Below are 21,919 nucleotides of genomic sequence, written 5' to 3'. Positions count from 1 at the left end.
GGAACACCTAGTCATCAGTTTAGCCATGAAATTCGAAGAGGAATGATGGAGGAACAGCACAACACAAATGACTAGGAACATATGTATAAGACATATTCCGCAGTCCTGAATTTTCCAGTTTTTTTATTTATTAGTATTTGGGATATGCTTACTTTTTATATGGATGTTACTTTCATGCAAAAACCTAGGCAAAAACAATCTGTTCTTCTCTCCTCGGTACATTTTCCCAATTTTCTTAGATCCGTTCCTAAGGTATTATTTCCAAAACTTCTCCCCAGCAGGACCGGTGAGAGCCGCCTGGGAGTAGATGGACATTTGAGCACCTGATGATGGGTATATGTGAAATTGTATCCTGTTGTCATTTCCATTTGCTCTTTATAACATACTGTAGTAGGCCTCAGGGGAGACCATTTTACTCTTAAATTACCCTTCCTTTCCAGCAGCGGAGACCCCTTATTTCTGAGCACAGACACATCAATCTCCCCGCTCTTCATTACAAATTTGCTCTGAAGTGAAATACATCGGGGCGGCCTGGATCATTCAATCCCTGTCACTACTATTTTTTTCACTGCTAATTATGGCCACTATCACACTGCCTAATAAACTCAGCCCTCATCTTCCATCAGTTCTGTTATTCTGAAATCCATTTTGTATGACGAGTGTCACCCGGGCGCCACGGGGCGCAGTTTCGTTGCCATTCTCTCGCCTATGTGCATAGTGCAGGATTCATTAGACATCTGAAAAGTGCACCAATACCCCTACGATTGGCTCAAGTTTTATGAAATGTCCTATAGTGGCCTAAAACCATCAATTGAACACAGAGGATATTGTAGAAAAATGTATTAACCCCTTCCTGAATGTCCATGTCGATATTTGCAGTTCTATTCTTCTCTTCTATAAATGATATCTTTTGGAATGGTATTGCATATCATAACATTTTTTTACATTTTGTTTTTTTTTTCATGACATGTGAGACTTTAATTTGCTAAAAAATGTTAAATCAATAATATTATTCTAAGAGAGTTGACAAAAACTAAAAATGCTTAATAAGTATACTTTTTTTTTTTTTTAATTTTTCCGTTTAAAAATTTTTATGCAACCGGTAAAATTGTATAAACCAAAATATGTTATGTGTATGTACGGTGCCAATTACCATTACCATTTTCTAGGTTCAGAGATATAGGCAGGGGGTGCATGTATCTGCGTCTCGGTCTGCATTCTGCCTTCAAATGATGGGTTGGAGGGGGGCTCACTTCATATGGGCAGATCTCCTGAACCTTGGCACCTAGAAATACAATCTGGGGTCCTAGGGAAGAAGAGAATTTCCATTTTGTATCAGGATAGTGTTTGTTAGTGAAACAGAACCGGAGATATCCACTGTTGCAATCAGAAATTGAGATCTGTATTTATGTTATTTTTTACTTTAACAATGGCTATCTCTTCTCTTTGGTTCTATTTCACCTAGAAACACAAACCTGATTTTATGATAAAGGTAATCTACCGCTAAAGATTCCAAGGATTGTAAAAAAGACCTAAAAATTATGCATATGAGCCTCAGGGGCTTCAAAGCTGTTATTTGAGCCCTGAGCCCCTCAAGTGGCTCATTTGCATCCTTTTCAAAGTCTTTTTTTTTGTAAAACAAGGGCGTAAGAAGCTGAAAGAAGAGCGGATCCTGCCAGAAGGGGCACAGATCAGCATATGTAAGTGTGCTTGGTTTACAATCCCTGTTTCTGGTGGTAGAAGTCCTTTAAAAGGGGAAAGTCTACTCTTACGCACACCCACCTGGCTATAAGAGGAAAAAAGGCTATAGCTTACAAGCACGTGGGTATCGGAGACTGCAGTGTAGCATAAGGTCTTGTTCCGATTTTTAGCAGATATTTTAACAAAAAATCTTTTGTAGTTCAGTGCAGATTTACCGTACAAAACCTAGAACTACAGAACAGAACTCGGCCTCTCTGTTCAGCTCGCCATTTTTATGTTTGGACCGGTATACCTTGCAGGCCCACTGATTGATGTCTGTCTCAACAAAGTTCCCTGTGTACAACCGGTCTTAGGCATCCAAACCTAAGACGCAATTGTTTTCAGTTTTGCCAAAGATGCGTAAAGCCCAGAGTTGCAATATGACCGTTAGTCAATGTCTATTATTGTACAACAAATTCAGAAAAATAACTTTTTGCATTAGAAACCTCCTGTACATGCAGTATACTTTCCATAGTTGGTTTTTGAGAGCCACCCATTGTAATAGTTAGTGTAATTCTTTTAAAAAGCATTTAGCGCTGACAAAACTGCTAGTCATATTACTTTATCTTATTTCTAATAATCTGCATAATTCCCCCTCCAACTGAGGGAGCATCTGTGTAGAGCATAGAGAAAATTGGATATTATCCCAAAACGTGTTGTGATATTAACGACTTGTATGTTAGCGGTAGCTGACATATTGTCACAACTGTGGGGCTCTTAGTACTCTTCGCTTAATTCCCATCATCAGAAATAAGATATTATAATGAAGTACAACACAACAGGACACCTACGGTACACATGTAGCACTGTGGTCATCTGAGGAAGTGCAGTCTCCCTGCATAGTAACAATTGTGGATATGGAATCCCATAATAGAAACTTTAATATAAATCTGTCTCATTGTCTTGTTGCAGGTGATGCACATGTTCAAAGGATGTCGCAGAGAAGACACATCTCCTCATATATATGGAGTGGCGCAGGCTGCATACTGGAATATGCTCATGACTCGCCAGGATCAGTCCATTGTCTTACTAGGGAGCAGTGGCTCTGGCAAAACTACAAGCTGTCAGCATGTCATCCAATACCTGGCTACAGTGTCTGGTAGCACAGGAAAGATTTTTTCAGGTATATGAAATGGCAGGTTAATCTGAAAACCTATATTTTGTGTTTAAAGGGGCTGTCCAGTTTCAGCAAATGAATATTATTATGTGTATGATGAAAAGTTCTACAATTTTCCAATATACTTTTTGTTTAAATTCCTGTTTTCTAGATCTTTGCTTGCTGTCATTCTATAAGAAGCTTCATTGTGTGAGGTCACACAGCTCGTTATATCACAGAAAGTAATCAGAGCTGTGTGATTTAATGAGCCATGCCCCATGGGGCCGGTCTTTATCCACAGGAAGTAAACAATGAAGCTTCCTGCTGAATGACTGCAAGCAGAAATCTAGAAAACTAAGGAATTTAAACAGAAAGTATATGGCAATTCGTATAACATTTTATTATACAAACCATAACCTTTATTTGCTGAAAGTGGACAGTCTGCAGTCTAGCCACCTGTGTACATTTTTTAATTTAGCAGATTCTATTCCCTTTGCAAAAATTCTGATAAATATTAGATCTCGATTTATTGAGTTTGGTGCTTTTGGTGATTTTTGTAGCTGAAAAATGGCAAGCTGTGTATACCATCCTGGAAGCTTTTGGGAATAGCGGCTCAAGTTTGAATGGAAATTCCTCACGGTTCTCACAGATCATTTCATTGGATTTCGACCAGGCGGGACAGGTGGCTTCAGCTACTATACAGGTGAGAGTGTGGGATTCAGAAGTTCTTAAAGAGATTTAAATGGCATCTACCATCACATTAGCTGATCGTAGATGATTACAACTCGGATCCCCGTCTCGTCACCAAGTGCAGTCATCTTCTTTTAGTATAACTTGCAATGGCTGCATTTTTCGAGAAATGTAACTTTATGAAATGCAAATAAGCAAATTGTGCTCTGAAAAGAACCTGCAGCTATATAATTTGTTTATGGCCTCGGCCCTACTTAGTTCACCTACATAGTGTAATGAGAGCTGATAACGTCACCAGGACTCTCTGCAAAACTCACCTATGCAGGAGAACAACCAGGGATATGCAGAGAGAGAGTCGGTGACATGAGGGGCTCTCATTACACTATGTAGGTGGACCAAGTAGGGCCTAGGGCATGAATAAATTATATAGCGGCAGAGCACAGTGGTGCTCGGCAAAGCAAGTTTTGCTTGTTTGCATGTTTTATAAAGTTACATTTCTCGGAAATGCAAGTTTTAATAGAAGAAGATCGGTGCACCTGGGGATGGGAGAGGGAGGTCTACCATCAGATAATCTTATTGTGGATGTCCTTATAGGGGTTTCCCACGTAAAATTAACATAAAGTTAGGCCCTATCCACAGGATAGGGACTAACTTGCTGATCAGTAGGGGTCTCAGTGCTGAGACCCCCACATATCGCAAGGACGAGGGATTCGTCAGACCCCTCATTGCTCCATAAGACTAATGGAGAAGACGGCCTTGCATGACCATTCTGCCCTATTAATCTCTATGGAGCTGACGGAAATTGCAGAGTGCATAGAGATTAATGGAGCAGAACGGTCATGCGTGTCCATCTGCTTTGTTAGTCTGATGGAGTGATGAGGCAACCATACTCCTGACCAAAGATAAAGCATGCTCTCTTTTTTTCGTGGACGACACGGTACAGAGAGCACACCATGCACTTCTACAGCGGCCGTATGCTACCATACGGCTGCCATAATCAGTCGTGTGAAAGTGGCCAAAATACTCCAAAGGATGTCTGGTGTATCTTGTCTGGATAACCCCACCTGTCTGGTTACTGACATTTTTCACCCTTTCAGACCATGCTTCTGGAGAAACTCAGAGTGGCCAGACGTCCAGAAAATGAAGCAACATTTAATGTATTCTACTACCTCCTGGCTGGAGCAGACAACACACTCCGGTAGGTCTACAAACTAAATTTTCTTATTGAACTTTGCAAAATCATTCTGAATTACAACCTACATCTTGCCTATATCATACATTTTAAAGGATATTTTCCACAAGGAAGAAGAATTGTAAACGAAGCATACTTCTATCCTGCTGTGTGCCCCCTCCATCAGGACCTGCTCTTATTTCAGCTTTTTAACGTAAAAATTATGGAAATGAGCCTGAAGCCCCTACATACACCAGTATGTAAGTGTGCTTGGTTTACAATCCTTCAACCTGGTGGTAGTTTTCCTTTTAAGGGAGTTTACCAACTTTTTAAAGGATGTAGATTAACAAGTTGGGACACCAGTCAAAACCAGAGAATGGGGTTGCTGGTCTCTGCAATGGGAGAGATGGCAGGTTTAGGATATTTCCGGCTTCAAAAGTTTAATTTTATGGGAGTGTCAGACATTGCTATGCTCCACCACGAATGAGACTGCTGTAGATACCTGGACACTCACATGCTAATGAATGAAGCAGCAGGACACATACCTGACCTGCTACTCCACCTATTGGACAGACTGGGACCCCCATTCTCCAGTTGCTGGTGTTCCTGTCCTGTTAGTACAACCCCTTTAACGCAGACTGAAATGTATATCTTTTTACAACTATACTATATTGCCCTTGTTCATCCTGTTGGTGCCTTACAAATTGGGCTTAGTAGTAGTAGTGAGTTATACTGTATACTTGTCTTTATCTCTCCAGGACAGAGCTTCATCTCAACCACTTGGCAGAAAACAATGTGTTTGGCATTACATCCAAGGTAGGTCGTGCCCGTCCACTACTTATAGGGCTGTCATTCTACCATCACTGCTGGTAACTTGTGATGTATAGGATCACATTGGCTCATACTCAGTTCTAAGTTCAGCAACCAAGAGCTAAAAGCAGCCTGGTGACCGTCACCTTCTGTTGTTATCTGTCACAGCTGAGCAGACTCTGCATATTGGGTTTATTAAAGCGTATGAAGACTTAATTGGCTGTAGACCTGTGTGTTTAGTGACTGCTCGGCGCATCATTGATAGGATTCATACTATTATCTGGTATCTGTGATTCTCCATAACCTCATTGTGCAGAGATGATTCAGCTGCTTATTTCTACAATGGAACTTATTATGTCAGGAAGGTGACTTTTTACAGATTATAATTTAAATGGGGACACTGTAGGTGAGTGAGCCTTTGTACCAGACAAAATAATTTCGTATAGTCTAGAGCAATATGGCTCCTGAGAGATGGAAGTCTTGTCTTGTGTTTGTGTTATCAACATACCCTAAAAAATAAACCACAGCAGAATAACTATATCATACTCTACATTTTACATTTACATTAAGGGGATTCCCATTTCTAAAATACTCTTTAAGGGGTTATTCATACAAACACATTTTACATTTGTGTAGTGCCCATGATCCGTTAAATAATAGAGCAGGCATGGATCAGACGCAAAGGCTCCTTTTCATGGATGAATGTAAGTCATGGGTCTGCAAAGAAAAAGAACGGATCTCTTTCTGAATGAATCTGAATGATCAGTGCTGCTGCTGGATTACATATCACTATGATGTTCGGGTACCCAACCTATGTGCTGTGATCATTGCATGGACCAATCATGGCAGTGTTAAACTACCATTAGGGTTAGGTGAGGAGGTGACCCTTCCTCCCTCCATAGCCAGCAGCGGCGCACGGCCGCACACTCTCAGAAAGATAGAGCCATTGCCGTCTATGGGGACGTATATGCATAGGCGGCAGCACACGTGGCATTTTGAACCCGTTTTTGGACCGTTTTTAAGCAGGCTGTTAAACACATGCATTTTTGAAAAACGCATGCTTTTTTAGAAAACGCATTTGTTTTTGACAGGTTTTACCAACTATCTTAATTAAAATCGGATGCGTTTTTCAAAAACGCATGCATTTTTTAACGGACTGCTTAAAAACAGTTCAAAAATGGGTTCAAAATGCCACGTGTGCCGTTGCCTTAATCTAATCAACAAGAACAAGGCAGGCACTAATGAGTACAATGGATCATAAGAAAGTGGTCATGCATCAATACTATAACTCAGGAAATTTCAAGAACAAAGGGATGCAATAGTGACCCAAATGAATAGAAGTAAGTAAATCTTTATTAAATCAAAACAACATGCAAATGATAAAAACATCTAAAAAATGCAACCCAGTGTGTTGCATTGCACACTGTGCTCCTGAAAGTACAAAGCAGGGCTACAGTGACATCTCCCTCAGCACCACCTAGGAATATTGAGATACAAAAGGAGCAAGCCAACTCAAAACAATAAAGCAATCTGTACAAATCCAACAATATCCCCTACAGTAATATCGACCAAAAAATGCATGAATGTACAAAAAACCAAAGACCAATACAAAATGATGGAAACAATGTAAAGTGCAAGAGTGTAGCAGCAAAAGGGGTCAAGCGTGTGGAAAGTGGAAACTCTCTACATGCTATGGATTCGATCATAAAGAATGAAAAACAGTTGAGAGATGGCAAAGTCTCACAGTGAATAGTAGGTAGGTGGGGGAGGCAGGACCCGTGCCGTTGCCTTAGCATATATGCCATCCCTTTAAATAAATTCTAACTTTTTAATGGAAATTTGATTAATCCGAAGAATTCTCTAACTATATCCGTAGTAAGTATATGACTGTCTTCTCTTATTGTGTAAGTAGAGATACAATCCCTGCATCTAAATACTGTGCCATGCTGGCATTTAATATCCAGACATAAAGCTCCTTCCTTGTGTGAGTACCTGCTGTCCTCGCTATCTGAAGTCACCAGGATCCGTTTTCAATGTTTTGTACAGGGCGAAGACAAGCAGAAGTCGGCACAGCTGTTCAGCAAACTGCAGACGGCTATGAAAATCCTGGGCATCTCCAGCGAGGAGCAAAAGGCCTTTTGGTTAATACTTGGAGCAATTTACCACCTGGGATCAGCTGGCGCCACCAAAGGTATCAATATTTGTCCTTGCAGGACGGCGGAGTACAGGCGGGACATCTGTTCCAGTAGTGTCACTATATAAACACAACACAGATGATCCCAGTCATTTTAGATTAACTACAATCAGCAAACATGATGGGAATGGAAATTCAGCTTATAACATAGGGCTGCACACAGGTTTGAGAAATCAACCTAGTTCCCTGGCCAATGTGTATATCTTCTGTATAACGGGTAACTGCTTCATATAAAGGTGATGGCACACATGGCGTTTTTGGTCTGTTTTTAGTCCGTACAAAAATGGTAAAAAAAACGGATGCATTTTCAAAAACACATGCGTTTTTAAACGGACTGAAAACGCTTGCTTAGAACGGACGCCATGTGTGGCATCACCCTAAGGCCGGCGCCACAAACGAATGCGATTGGCAGTCAGCACCTGGTGTCTTGTATGTAGATTGGCACGACCCGGTGCGTTCTGATTCCGTTTCAAACCGGAATCAAAACGCTATTGTGTGACAGCACCCTAAGGGTGATGCCTCATGTGGCGTTTTAAACCCAGTTTTGCAACGTTTGTAAGCAGTCTGTAAAAAAGCGCATGCATTTTTTTGACAGGTTTTACCAATTATCTTAATTAAAACTGATCAAAAACGGATGCGTTTTCAAAATGGACTGCTTAAAAACAGACCAAAAACGGGTTCAAAACTCCATGTGTGGCATCGCTACCCAACATCTCATAATCCATCAAATACTGGTGGATTATTTTTGAGAACAAAGATTAGGATGTCTAAAATACAACATACGCAGTGTGTATTTCCCCTAGAGAAGGTCAGGAAACCCTAATAAGCATTAGGTGGCCAGTCCAAGAACCTGAATCTGACAGCCTGTGTTCATCTAATATGTTATTAGATTCTCCAGCCACATACAAGTTTGCCTCTATCCACAGGATAGGGGCTAACTTGCTGATCGATGGGGGTCTCCGTGATGGGACAACCACGGATCACAAGATAGGGATTTGTTCTATTCCCGTCGTAACTCGAGATGAAGAGAGCAGCCGATTGGGCGTGTGCCGGCTGCCTCTATTCATCTCTATGGTGCTGATAATTGGCGAGCGCTATAGAGATGAATCGAACAGACGGATGCTGCTGCTTTCTTCATCTCTATCAGCAATTCAGCCACTTCCCAACTTCTATGTAACTGGAGAACCCCTTTAAGGTTTCACACAGAAAAGCATGTTTATAGTTTTGTTAATTTCCAAATTATAGAGCTATATGGCTCAATACATGGTCCTTAGGTATCTCTTTAGGACAATTTATTTTGCCCTTTTTATATCACCTCATCAGTAGTATAGAATACTGTATTATGATTTCAATCAACTTCTTGAGACACAATTGTGTTGTTTTATTTTGTCACTTAATTTTTTTTTTTGCTAAAAATACGCAATATGTACGCATATAAATATGCAAAAAAGTAGCTTGGCACACAGCCAGACATGCCTCCTTCCAAAGGATCCTTCATGTACCTCTGCATGACACGGGCACTTCATGGTGGTACAGTATAGATTCCATAGGTGGCGGATTATGCATCAGTATATGGATCTGTGTATATGAGCCCAGGGGATGGCACCCATGGTTTAATTGACATAAGTGACAATATTTTGACAGTCTTCTCACCGTTTCCCATATTGGCAATACCCTTGAGTTAATTCAAGGACATGACATTTCTAGAACATATGTTTAGATGCGCTGAGGTTATCACGGTGCCCTGCGGTGGCTCAGGTCCCTCGGGGCTCACTTTATGTTGGCATTTCCTTTTAGTGCCTCTTATGCGAGTTCCCTGATAACTGTGAGGCAGATGGTTTTATGTGACTTGTGTCTGCAATGAATAACTGGTCTATAACCTTCCCTTCCCCTGCAGTCTCAGATGTAGATGCTCTGGGTAACTTGGTTTGACTCTTGCTGAGTTTTGTGTTTTCTATCCGATCTCTCTTGTGTGCATTTCTATCTCATCCTGCAGCTGCGGATCACACTTGATCACTCCATAGCATGGAGCATGACCAAGCTGAGCGGGCGCTGACCCGGGGGAAATGGTCCCATCCAGACTCATAGCCTGCCCCCTACTGCTCCATCACATAAACTGCAATAATCACATTATCTCCTAGGTCCTGAAGACTAATAAAACCCTTTTTAAATGAAAGGAAATCTACCATCAAAAGTGAAGTATGATAAACCAGGGACACATATTTATAGATCCAGGCAACTGTGGTAATCTTCTCATATGTACTATCCATGGCCTTCTTCCTTCTAAAATCAACTTTTAAAGCGATGGTAATGAGCTTGAAAGGCTACTGGGGTGGTTTCCAGAGCTCCACCGTGGTACTGATTCTCAGGCTGTTACAATGTCTCGCCCTCCCCCTGATCACAGGAAGTTTCAGCACACAGTGGGAGGGATGAAGGACTCCTGCACAGTGTAAAAGCCTGTCAACCTACAGCCAGCGCAACTGCTGCAACTTCACAGGCTGTTAGACTGTGCAGGAGCTCTTCCCTGAAGCCTCCTTTGCTACAGTGAGATTACATCAGGCGGTGGTAGTGCGGAAAGTGGTGAGGGAGCAGAGGGGGAGACAGTATAACAGCCAGTGAAGCTGCAGCATTGAGAGGCTCCCCAGAAACCCTTCTGGCTGATTAGCATCCTTTTAACAGTTGATTATAAGTCCAAGTTTTCCAGCTTGATTTTAGTAGATGTCCTTTAAACTAGAAATATACAAGATTATTACAAAAGCACCTTTTACTTGTTTGGTTTAATTATAGATGTAATTAATGAATTGATAATCCATAAAGTCCTGTGGATTTAGGTGTAAATCATTCTTGCCTTTGTCATTGAGAGTACAGTATACATCAAATAGAAGGACATTCAAGTTTTATGATGCAATAGCAGCTGCCATATTGTTTGACACCACTAGAGGGCAGGCTGATCTAAGCTTTGCATGAGCCAAATCACTAATTCTATTCCAAAATCTAACATACACGTAACTGTATCCACAGGAATTAGTTTTTAGCGTTCCTATCACTGTTTTCCACCAAAGTGTATAAATAGACTTATAGAAATGTAATTACTTTAGGAATTATGTCTATCCTTATGATTAACACGTCTTGTATATGCATTAATGTATAAAGAATATCACAATGGGCAAACTAAGTAACGTATATCTACAGCTGCCTTTTTACATTAAAACAGCACAGTTAACCCTTTTTTATTTGGGTCTTTGTGGGGTACCAACAGTTACTGGACTATGTGCCCTCCATGGTGCCACTATATGTGTTATTAAACCTAATAGGACCTGTAGAGCAGACATTGATCTGTCGTTAACTAAGTTCAGATAATGTTCTGTTGGGTCTTCTATTCTACAGTATTGTAGAGCAGCATAGGATAGAGAGGGTGTGCTCTGGTTTAAACTTGTATGTATAAAACTGTAAAAATAGTGCCAGGACATGTAGAGAGAGCCTGCAAGTCTAACTTTGCCCATTCACATGGATTGTCAGCTCCACTGTTTACAAGCTCATATAAGATGAGTGCCGCCTGCTGTGGGGCGGAATAAACAGGACTTGCTGGATTTCTCTATGAGACATAGAAAACGCTATTCCCTGAATCCCCCAGTGGTGCATCAATGGCTAGAAGTCTCCAAACATCTAAAAGGCGGCCTTAATTGGCAAAGCTTCTATAAGGAGAACTCTTAGGCTATATTCACACTGCCATTGCCTGGCGTACCGTAGCACGATGAGCACATGGCAGCGTGCAGGGAGAGGAGGAGATGAGCGCTGCTCACCCCGCCCCTCTCCACAGGGATTTATGGCGCATGACGCTGTAATACGGGAAAAGATAGGACATGTTCTATCTTTTTCCCAGATATGGAGCGGTATGGTGCCGTAGGTGTGCTGCGCCCATTTCCCTCTATGGAGGACGTATATCGGCTGTATATTCGTCGGCCGCATATATGTCCCCCTTGCGGCAGTGTGAATGTAGCTGAACTCTTACTTGACCCCCATACAAAATCATAGTAAACCATCTACATCAGCAGTCTATCCTATGCTGCCCTTGGAGTAGGGTAGGGGGCCTGTCAGATCCATGTATATTGTAACCTGGGTGCATGCCATCTTCATGCTACCACACGACCGCATGCTTTTATAACTTGTTTCCCAGACATAATAAATTGAACATTTACTCTTACACTTTTTCTATGGCCTGAATATCTAAATTAACACTGTGTGCCCTGGAATGTTTTCTTTTTTTTTTTTGTTAAACAAAATAAATTCTCTAGAGTTTATTAGATGATGCATGTGTCAATGCCTTTTGGTAAAATGTTTTTAATAAAGAGCGCTTCCAATCTGATATGAAGATTCTTAGAATCCATTCATACCAGGAGATAGTAATGAGCAAAGGACAAAGATAATCTTACTTCGTATCAAATATTTTAAACGCCTTATGCCTTTTTGGAATAAAGGAAGCTTTGCTAGAAGCATTGTGTTGTTTTTTTTTTTTGGGGGGGGGGGGGAGGTTTGATCCCTCAGGGGACTTGGTGTTCCTCTGATGGGTCTCTGTTCTGACTAGAAGATTAATGTTCATATCAGTATTGACTGGAGCTGCTCTTTAACTGAGATTTCGCTCTTCCCTGATTATAGGTGCTGCTCAGTAATTTCGGCCATTATATACATGCTACAAACCATTCAACCACTATCCATGAGAAACCGTTGTATGTAATGTAATCCTACCGTTCTATACAATTATATCTACATTACTGTTTGTACAGCGCTGCAGAATTTGATGGCGCCATATAAATAAACATTATTATTATTATTATTATTAATGTCCTAACGTGGAGGCGTGGAATGGATTGACTTAAATACCTGTATTATGATGATGTAGGAATCTACAGGTCCATTACTTGCGTGCAATGTTTCTAACACGCATCCCACTCACAGCGTCTGGTGGCTGGAACGTCCGACCCGAACACAGAACAACCAGAATTAACTCGTAAGGGTTGGGGCTGGACATTCCAGCCATCACACTCGCAAGTGTGTAAGGGACCTTACAGTACCTAGCACCAATATATATAAGCCCTATATCCTATCATGATCACATACCATATTTTTCGGACTATAAGGCGCACTGGATTTTAAGGCGCACATCAATAAATGCCTGCTAAAATGTCTAGGTTCATATATAAGGCGCACCGGATTATAAGGTGCACCTGATTATAAGGATGAATGACCAGCAGGTGGCAGACCTGTGCACAGTTCAAGGCAGCTGTTGTCTGTAAGTACGGTTCATATATAAGGCGCACTGGACTATAAGGCGCACATTTGATTTCTGAGATCATATCAAATGATTTTTTTGTGTGCGCCTTATAGTCCAAAAATTCAGTAATCACAAGTCTTATCAGAATGTTCCAAAATGTAGAAACTTGTATGTAGTAATATTAATGCTCCATTTTATATGGAGGCACCCTAGGGCACAAAAGGAAGGAAATGGGAGCTAACAGAACCCCCAAATGTATTCCTTTTCTTATGCAAGATGTACCATTATATGTTCTCTCCTTAGATTGCCTTTAAAGGTTGTGTCCATCTTTATGTAGGTTCTTCCCTTAAATTTTGAGAACAGGCTTTGGGAAGTGACTACAGTTAGAAGCGCTATTCTTTATGGCCATGGCACGTTGGTCAAGGACCTGTCCTCAAGACAGGTGCAGCTCAGAGGTTCACAGGACACACATGACTCCCTGGGGCATCGCTTTACAGTATGCAGGGATATGCAGCTTTTTATAAAACTTTGTGCAGGTTTGCCAGGTTGTAGCTGTACTTAAAATATGCAGCCTATTGCAACTACTGCTACACCCACTATTAGGAAGCCATATACAATCACTGCTTCTAATAGAAAGTACAGAGCTCATGCATCCAGGCCATTAGCTAGTGCCCTTAGGATGGTATTGTTAGTTTATAAGAACAGCTTGTATATCACCATTTTAATGTCTTTCAAATACTATGAAAAGCTGATAGTGGTTGAATGAGAAAAAACGAAGACAAATCCGCAATCTCATATCCCCCTGAATCCATCAAGTAAAATAGTCTCCTGATTTGGCAGCACCTATGATCAGTGCGATGTGGTAGCAGAGTTTTCCTGTTCCCTCAATATCGCATCCTTTAGTATTGGGAACTACATAACAATTAGTCAGTCGTGTTTGTTTGTTTTCTAACTGCGTGTTTTTTTTGCATGTTGCATGCTGCTCCGTTGCAATACAGAAGCAGATGAAGGTAAAGACGTGTTTCATGGTTCCTCCTTTCATATACCTCCAAGTGAATTTGTTTCTTGTGTTATCTCCTTCTATTCATGCTCGCGCTCTCCGTGCCGGTCGCAGTGTGACAGCTGTTTAATTGAGTCATTGTTGTATTGACACTAGTGCGTCTCATCTCTCATGCCTGGGCCTTGTCTGGGTGACTGTATTGTTTCATCTCTCTGTTTATTAGACCATCTCTGCCAAGAGGATTGTCACTCCAGAGCTGGCATCACTTCTGATATTTCCATAAAGTTATTTTCCATTTTTATTAAGGACATCACTGTAGCTAACATAAACATCGTCCTCTACATAATAACCCGTTATCTCTAACGCTGCAAATTCATTTATTACCAATGTGATTTTCCACCATTCATGTTGATGTGTGCCCTATTAGCTTAAAAGTTAATCAGTTTATAGTTCCACAAAAAGTTTCCTTATAACCAGAGTCTTAAAGGGGACGCCCTGGTTTGAATATATCTAATTATAATCTCCTATTGCTCCCCACTCCTCATAAAAGTCGAGGAAGATTAGAAAGTGTCGACTGCCTACCCCAAACATTATAATCTGCAGCATGTCTTGAATAATAAATTCACTGCGATTCCTTACATAGCTCTATAATTTCTGTCCGTTATGCCATTTCCAAGAAATTCCCATTTTAATCTGTATGCTAATGAGGCAGTTGATGCACTCTGGGCATGTCCTCAGCATTTGAAGCACTTCTATTCCTGTCTGCACAACTGACCTTACAATAAATGAATCACAATTGGGAAACAAATATAGATTTAAATGAAAATATTAGGATATTTTATTAATTTAAACAATTTTTATGTTTGTTAAAGAATTTCCCTGATGTTTCTCATCTTTGCTTGAATAAAGATGAATTTAGAACTTTATTATTTCCAACCCAACCCCATTTACATAGAGATGGTTACAGTTTTGACACACTGATCAAAACTATATATAAATATGCTTTTACATCCAGTAGGAATTAAAAAAAATCTCTATATCTAGTTACAGTTGGTCAGAATCTTTAAATTACATCTTGCATCCATATTATCATTAGGTTATACTCTGCTCTTAGGATAAATGTGATCTTCATTAAAAAAAAAAAATCTGTGTTTTTGTGAAGCTGGCAGAAAGCAGTTTGCCCGCCACGAATGGGCACAGAAAGCTGCATATCTCCTGGGATGCTCTCTGGAAGAACTTTCCTCCTCAATATTCAAGCACCAACCTAAAACCGGTGGCCTGCAGAAGTCTACCTCCTTCCGGCAAGGACTGGATGATGGAAGCCAGGGAGACGGACCAGGTAAGCAGTGCCTTTGTTGTTCTGTAGAATCAGTAGATCCGATTCAAATTACAATAAAACATTGGAATCTTCTATATTAGAGGTCATTGAAATCAGATTGGTGCTAGTCTTACACCAGCCCTTCTACTGATCAACTGTTCTTAAACCAAGAACAGGAAGTAGATACTACACAGAGAATGGAACGATCTACTTCTGGTTCTAGTTCCTGTTCATTAAAGGAGTTGACCACTCTTTTTTAGATAAATTTCCCATGTACCTTTCCTGCTTTAATAATAATCCCTGAATGTTCATCAAGTGGCTCAGCATTCCTGATGCTTACTTTAGTGCTGAAACAGGAAACTGTATTTATGCAGAGGGCAGCACAGCTGAAGCTCTCAAATGAGGCAAAGGTACATATACATGTAGAAACATGTCTAATGGTACAGATTTATTGTAAAGTGGCCAATCCCTTTAACTGGTTGGGATCTGACATCAGAAACCCTTAGCAATCTTGTATACATTGTCATCACATTTTTAGCCCACAAAGTCCCTCAAAGTAACTTTAGTGATTTGGATTAAAAGTTACCAATCCAGAGCATCAGAACTTGCCCTACTAGTAATAAATTAGGAATTCTCCAATAAAAGTCTCTTTTATATATAACTATATGGTGGAACATCTTTTTAATGCCATCTTATATGTCTTTACCAAAAAATCGAAAAGTTAAATTCTATAAGTGCTGCTTTTTCTACCGTTCTTTGGATTGACATTTACAGCTTTGTTTCATTATACTTTCACCATATTAAAAGATGACTCGACTTTTGCCTGAAATGCTACCAGTTTTTTTTTTTTTTTTAATGTCTACAATTTTCTGTTGACTTTAAATTCCGTAACCTTTTAGAAATGTAGAATTTCCAGCCTTTAATTGAAACATCTCCTTAGCCGCCTCAGACGTTCGCATGACATTTTCTTTTCATTTGGGTCCTTGTTGCTTTTGCGCTTGACGTTTTCAATTAGACAATGGCAAAGCAAAGGATTGTGCATAAGTGACTCTATAATAAGTCCCCCCCTGACTGGGTACAGCCATATTAGTGACCTGCATTATGATAGGACACGCTGACCTTACGGACATGCTTGTATACATATTAAGGTCCGGTTACAAGTCACTTGTACTTCTAGAATCTCTTTTTAATGGGTAAACCCTGAGGACTGTACTCGAAGATGTCCAAAGGGACGCAGCAATGCCTGTAATATCAATATTTTCCAAAATAGCCTCTACTTTCTACTCCTCAGCCAATCCCACCTCTGCAAGTATTGGTCAAGCATTTATTGTAGACATTTGGGATCTGGGAAGTGATGGAATTTAATATGATAACAGTTCATCTGGAATTAGGATTTTAGATAATGGATCTGATATTTTTGGATAAGTGAGGCTGATTTTCTCTTACACCCCAGTATTGTGTGTTCTTCCATGTGTAAATACGACCCCTTACACTTTGACGCCACCCATGTTAATTTTACTCTTTTTATCTCCAGGTTCTAAGTTGTCCGCTTTGGAGTGCCTGGAGGGAATGGCCTCCGGTTTGTACTCTGAACTTTTTACACTGCTCATCTCACTGCTAAACAGGTGGGTGACGACGTCATAAGAAAGATCATTAGCCGGAGAATGTGGTATTTAATTTAAGACTTCTAATAATTAATTTCCTGACACAAATAAATGCGCTTTTTAGTGTCCGGGGAAATGTATCCAGGGTAAGATGTACTATAAATTGGGGTGGCAAAGTCTGTACCGCTATCTCATCGGTAAGGGAATGGATTGGTGTCCTGTTCTTCACCGGCGGCCAAGGCTGAAGCTGCAACAGCAGAAGTCCCAGCAGTCTGGACGTAATGATCAGTGTCATAAAAGGCTTTGTGCACTTCTTAGCAACCTTACATCTAACTATTGCAGGGGAGATTTATCAAGACCGGGTAGTGAGATGTGTGCCATATCTCTTGTGTTCGTGCACCCGAAACGCAAATCTGCATCGCTTAGGTGCAGTAGTATTCACCTGTTTTTGGCATAAATCATGATGAGACTCAAATTAATCGCTTCCAGCACTGCAGGGGTAGGTAAACGTTATGGTGATAACATAATACTTCTTTATTGAAAATGTGATAAAAGCACAGTGTATAACATCAAGGGATGGAATAAATGACCCAGGCATTTCAACTAGCACATCTTAATCACGGCCCTCCTAGTGATGGGAGTGTTTATACGGCATCTAGATCCGACATTGCAGTAGAATAAGTGCACTTTATCCATATAACCTTCTAGGCTTATTTATTTGATGGTGTTGTCTGGACATATTTTGTGTTTTAGGTCATCAGTATTGGATTGGTGAAAATCCGACACCCAAGACTCTCCCATTGATCACTTGGTCCAGTGAGCGCCAGTTGTAGAATCTATACTGAACAGGAATTGCGTTGCATTTCCCCACGTGATTGCTATACACTGGCTTGGCCTTGTGCTCATTTGACCCTTTATAGTGCAGACTTACAGTATTTTTCGGACTATAAGGCGCACCGGATTATAAGGCGCACCATCAATAAATGCCTGCTAAAATGTCTAGGTTTATATATAAGGCGCACTGGATTATAAGGTGCACCTGATTATAAGGATGAATGACCTGCAGGTGGCAGACCTGTGCACAGTTCGAGGCAGCTATTGTCTGTAAGTACGGTTCATATATAAGGTGCACTGGACTATAAGGCGCACCTTTAATTTCTGAGAGAATCAAAGGATTATTTTGTGCGTCTTATAGTCCGAAAAAAAAGTACTGTGAATTTGACTGTACACATTTGATTAATGCTTGCTGAACCCCACTGATGTCGTACATGATCATGTTCAGTCGATATATGAAATATGTGAATGTTTCCCTGGACCAGGCCTTGAATCACTTCTTGTTTGAAGGTCCAAGCAGACTTCACCCCCCCCACCCCCTAGTTTCATATATTCATAGAGTTATGGATGCTACATGACCCATGAATCATTTATACTGTCTCTTGACAATTTGTATCAAGGGCAGGATCTCTCCCAGATTTATTCCACATGCATTTGGCTTTAGTGGTTATTTAAGGTGTATGGTTCCATAGTTTCATTGGAGCCGAATGACTGTAATAATTCTTGTTCCCTGATACGAGCACATAAAAGCTGGTTGTAAAACAAAGAAATATGTGGCGCTTTACTACCTTTTAATAGTAAGGAAAATGCAAAAGCAAATAGAACCAGTCATGTAAAGTGACAGAATGCGACTGACAAGATGGTGAGTGCCCCCTATGGCTGGATGTATTATACTTCATCTAGATCTTATATTGCGGTGGCAGCTGCTTTATATGCATGAAGCGTGTTCACCGCTGGACAAAAGAAACCAGACATGCTAAAATTGACAAGAATAAGTGTGACCGTGATGTGAAAATTACACGCTATTACTGACGGGCCTAGAATACAAGTTCCGCCCCCCCCCCTCCTTTCTAAGAGCTCAGTGAAAGAAAGCCCTGTGTCTGTTGTGAGGAGGTCTATTGTCGACCTTGAGGCCTAGTAAATTATTCATTAGTGAAAAGCGAAATCCTAAAATGTCTGGTAAACAGCAAATGCTGAATACTGGGGTTTGATAACTTTGTCCTTAATGACGAGTGTCCTGTAGGAAGTAGATAATATTGATAGCGGGTGTTAGCGGAGGAATTTTGGAGTTTAAAACCTGAAAAATTGAGTTACAGATTTTAAATCTGTCGGGTAACCTTATTTTTTTTTATAGAAATCTGTGACTAATACATGAGAAAAAATCCACAAAATCATATTCAACAGAATGCTTTTTACCACAAATTTTCATACTGGAAGATGGCAGTAGACCTGAGAGAAAAGCGAGAGAAAATTTAGTTTGAGGCACATGTTCTGCTTGAATTAATTGTTAAAACGCAATTCAATGGTAACGGGGAGGGGTTGTGTCCTTATCCCATATGCGTTTTGGCTGAAACGCATGCGATCAGTAATGAGAATGACGTGCTTTGAACACGTTCACATGGGCTTTTAGTTGCAACACATCTGTAATCGGGACAGGCTCATCCGCATTCCCACCAGAATGTGTGAACGCAACCGGAGCGTCACCTCGCTTTCTGCAAGAATTGTAGATGGGCCCCTTAACCATAAATGGTGGCCATAAAAAGTTCATCTTCTCACTATGTCCGTCTGTGAATTACTTCACGTTAGCAGCCATTTCCTTTCTAGTCATGACTACTTATTATAGGACCCATTACCATCAAATGTGGGCAATCTATGTGGTAAATTGTACACCTTTAATGGTGATTATATATGAGTTGTAAAGACTTTCCCGATTCTTTTCTTGTCACGTGTGTATTCACACAGAAGAGTGTTTAGCATGCCAGTAACTAGGGCTTCAGTCTCCTGCTCAGGTGAATTGCAGTCAGTCACTGCTCTTCATGTTCACACCTTAAATGGCTTGTGTTGCCATCATCCATCAAGTAAGTGATTTATTTCTCACTCAAGTGGAGTTTATGGTTGCACACTGAGGCTGAAGGAAGGATGGGCGTCTGTTTGAAGACCATATCTGTCCTGCTCGAATTTACTCTTCTGCTTGGCAGTACATTTTTGTCTAAATAAGAGTATTCTTATACAACTACAGGGTTATGTATAAGATAGGATCTGTAGGTTTGTTCTTAAGTTGAATTTGTATGCAAGGCGGAACTGTATATTTTATAATTGTAACCCCAGCCAAATTTTTTTTTGACTCTGTGACAATTGTATTTTAAAAATGTTGTATTGTCATAAGAACCAGGATTAACAATAAAGCTTCATGGCTGACACCTGTGATAACTGTTATAGCTGTTTATTGTAGCCTGGGGATAAAGTACAGTAAATTACCAACATCCGGAGTTCTGTTTGTAACTAGGGGTTGTCTGTAAGTTGGGTGTTCTTAAATAGGGGACCACCTGTACATGTTTGTGTGTATAATATATGTGTGTGTGGGTATTTTTTTAAGTAGGGGACCGCCTGTATATACACAATCTACAGACGGACTTCTGTTTATTTACTGTACTTTAGCCCTGGGCTATTAAAGTTCTCTTCAGTGAAGCTTTATTGTTAATCCTGGTTTTGACAACCCAACATTTTTTAAAATCCAATTGTCACAGAGACCAGAAAAAATTTGTCTGGAGCTACAATTATAAAATATACAGTTCCAACTTGCATACCATTGTCACTGGTTCTGTTTTTGTTACTTCACCAGCCATCCAAGCACAGGGTCTATTTTTAAAAAAAAATTTTTTATCCCCCTTCCGTATGTAATATAGATGGGTTGTAAGACTCAATAATCATTTATGTTTTGTGAATACAACTCTTCGTTGTCTAAGGTGTTGGGAGCCAAAAATATCAATAGTTTCTCCCTTAGTGTGTTAGCCAATGAAGCCCTTCTCATTTTATAAAAAATTTTGTATGATGTATATAACACAGCATGTAAACCCACCGTGATACGGGTAATGGCGTTCACCTCTGCGGAGCGGCCTGCTTTATACTACCTGCAGTGCATTTATTAATAAGAAAAAGCCACCACATTGTGAGTAGGTAATGACCACCAGGTAATGACGCTACCACTTGAGCGGTTTAAAGGCTGAAGACTGTAAACCTGTGCTCTGTGATGAATGTGTTAAGACACACATGAGAATGCATTGCCCTCTATCTGTAGTGGTTAATCAGAGCCGACTCGATGCGTATAAATCACGTTCTTGCTGGTTATGTGAGGGGCTGTGGAGGAATCCCAGCTCCAGAGCTTATCACGGAGAGATTCATGATTGTAGGGTTCTTCTGCAGTGCATAGGGTAACATTACTCTGCTGCACTCGCTAAAAGATATTTATGTTCTCCTGTTCATAGCCATGCTTCCAATCTTTTATATGTGCAGTTTAAATACTGGATGAGGCTATTACTAGCTGGCAGAGAGCGTGTACTTTGTGTAAAGCTCCATCCATTTACTATTTTTTTTAAATGATTATTATAGATATGCAGAGCTCAGAGTTGTGTGTTTATTTTTTTATTATACTTTCCTATTATGTTGCGTTTTCTTATTGCTATTAATATTCTGGCTGATAGAAGGCGTAAGTGAATATGCAGAAGCTAACGCTTATTATTCTTTCCGAAATGAGCTGATGAAATCCTCCGTGGAAGCATGCCAGCTCTAGAATGTTTTACACACGACATTTACCCGTTTTATAATTTTCTGTAATCCCGTCCTATTGTGTTTTTCTTTGTTGTTTTGACAGAGCCTTGAAATCCAGCCAGCATTCCCTATGCTCCATCATGATTGTGGACACCCCAGGTTTTCAGAACCCAGAGCTGGTGAAACAGGGACGTGGCGCTACTTTTGAGGAACTTTGTCATAACTATGCACAGGAGAGACTACAAGCTCTGTTTCACGAGAAAACTTTTGCCCAGGAACTTGAGCGATACAAAGAGGTATCCTAATACACAGAAGTGGTCACAGATTAGGCTCATTCCATACCAAGCACTAAGACCCCAACATGGAAATTCACCAATAGGTTGAGGAAAAGGGAGAAAGAGAAATTCTAGGAATCTAGTGCA

General features: G+C 40.4%; 1 protein-coding gene across 21 annotated transcripts in view; it reads left to right on the top strand.

Moving 5' to 3' along the window:
* MYO18A (myosin XVIIIA) overlaps positions 1–21,919 on the top strand; it is a 221,875-nt gene that overhangs the window by 99,244 nt on the left and 100,712 nt on the right. For 20 of the 21 annotated variants that reach the window (XM_072138310.1, XM_072138309.1, XM_072138306.1 and 17 more), the window contains 8 exons: positions 2,653–2,863; positions 3,397–3,539; positions 4,624–4,724; positions 5,456–5,513; positions 7,554–7,698; positions 15,136–15,312; positions 16,826–16,916; positions 21,601–21,793. In XM_072138310.1, coding sequence (XP_071994411.1) covers positions 2,653–2,863; positions 3,397–3,539; positions 4,624–4,724; positions 5,456–5,513; positions 7,554–7,698; positions 15,136–15,312; positions 16,826–16,916; positions 21,601–21,793 — 1,119 coding nt within the window. Of the gene's footprint in view, positions 1–2,652; positions 2,864–3,396; positions 3,540–4,623; positions 4,725–5,455; positions 5,514–7,553; positions 7,699–13,934; positions 13,984–15,135; positions 15,313–16,825; positions 16,917–21,600; positions 21,794–21,919 lie in introns of those variants that run through there. The other variant, XM_072138308.1, reaches the window with a different exon arrangement.

Source organism: Engystomops pustulosus, chromosome 2, assembly GCF_040894005.1.
Source record: "Engystomops pustulosus chromosome 2, aEngPut4.maternal, whole genome shotgun sequence".
Lineage (NCBI taxonomy): Eukaryota > Metazoa > Chordata > Amphibia > Anura > Leptodactylidae > Engystomops > Engystomops pustulosus.
This window is presented reverse-complemented; position numbering and strand designations above follow the sequence as displayed.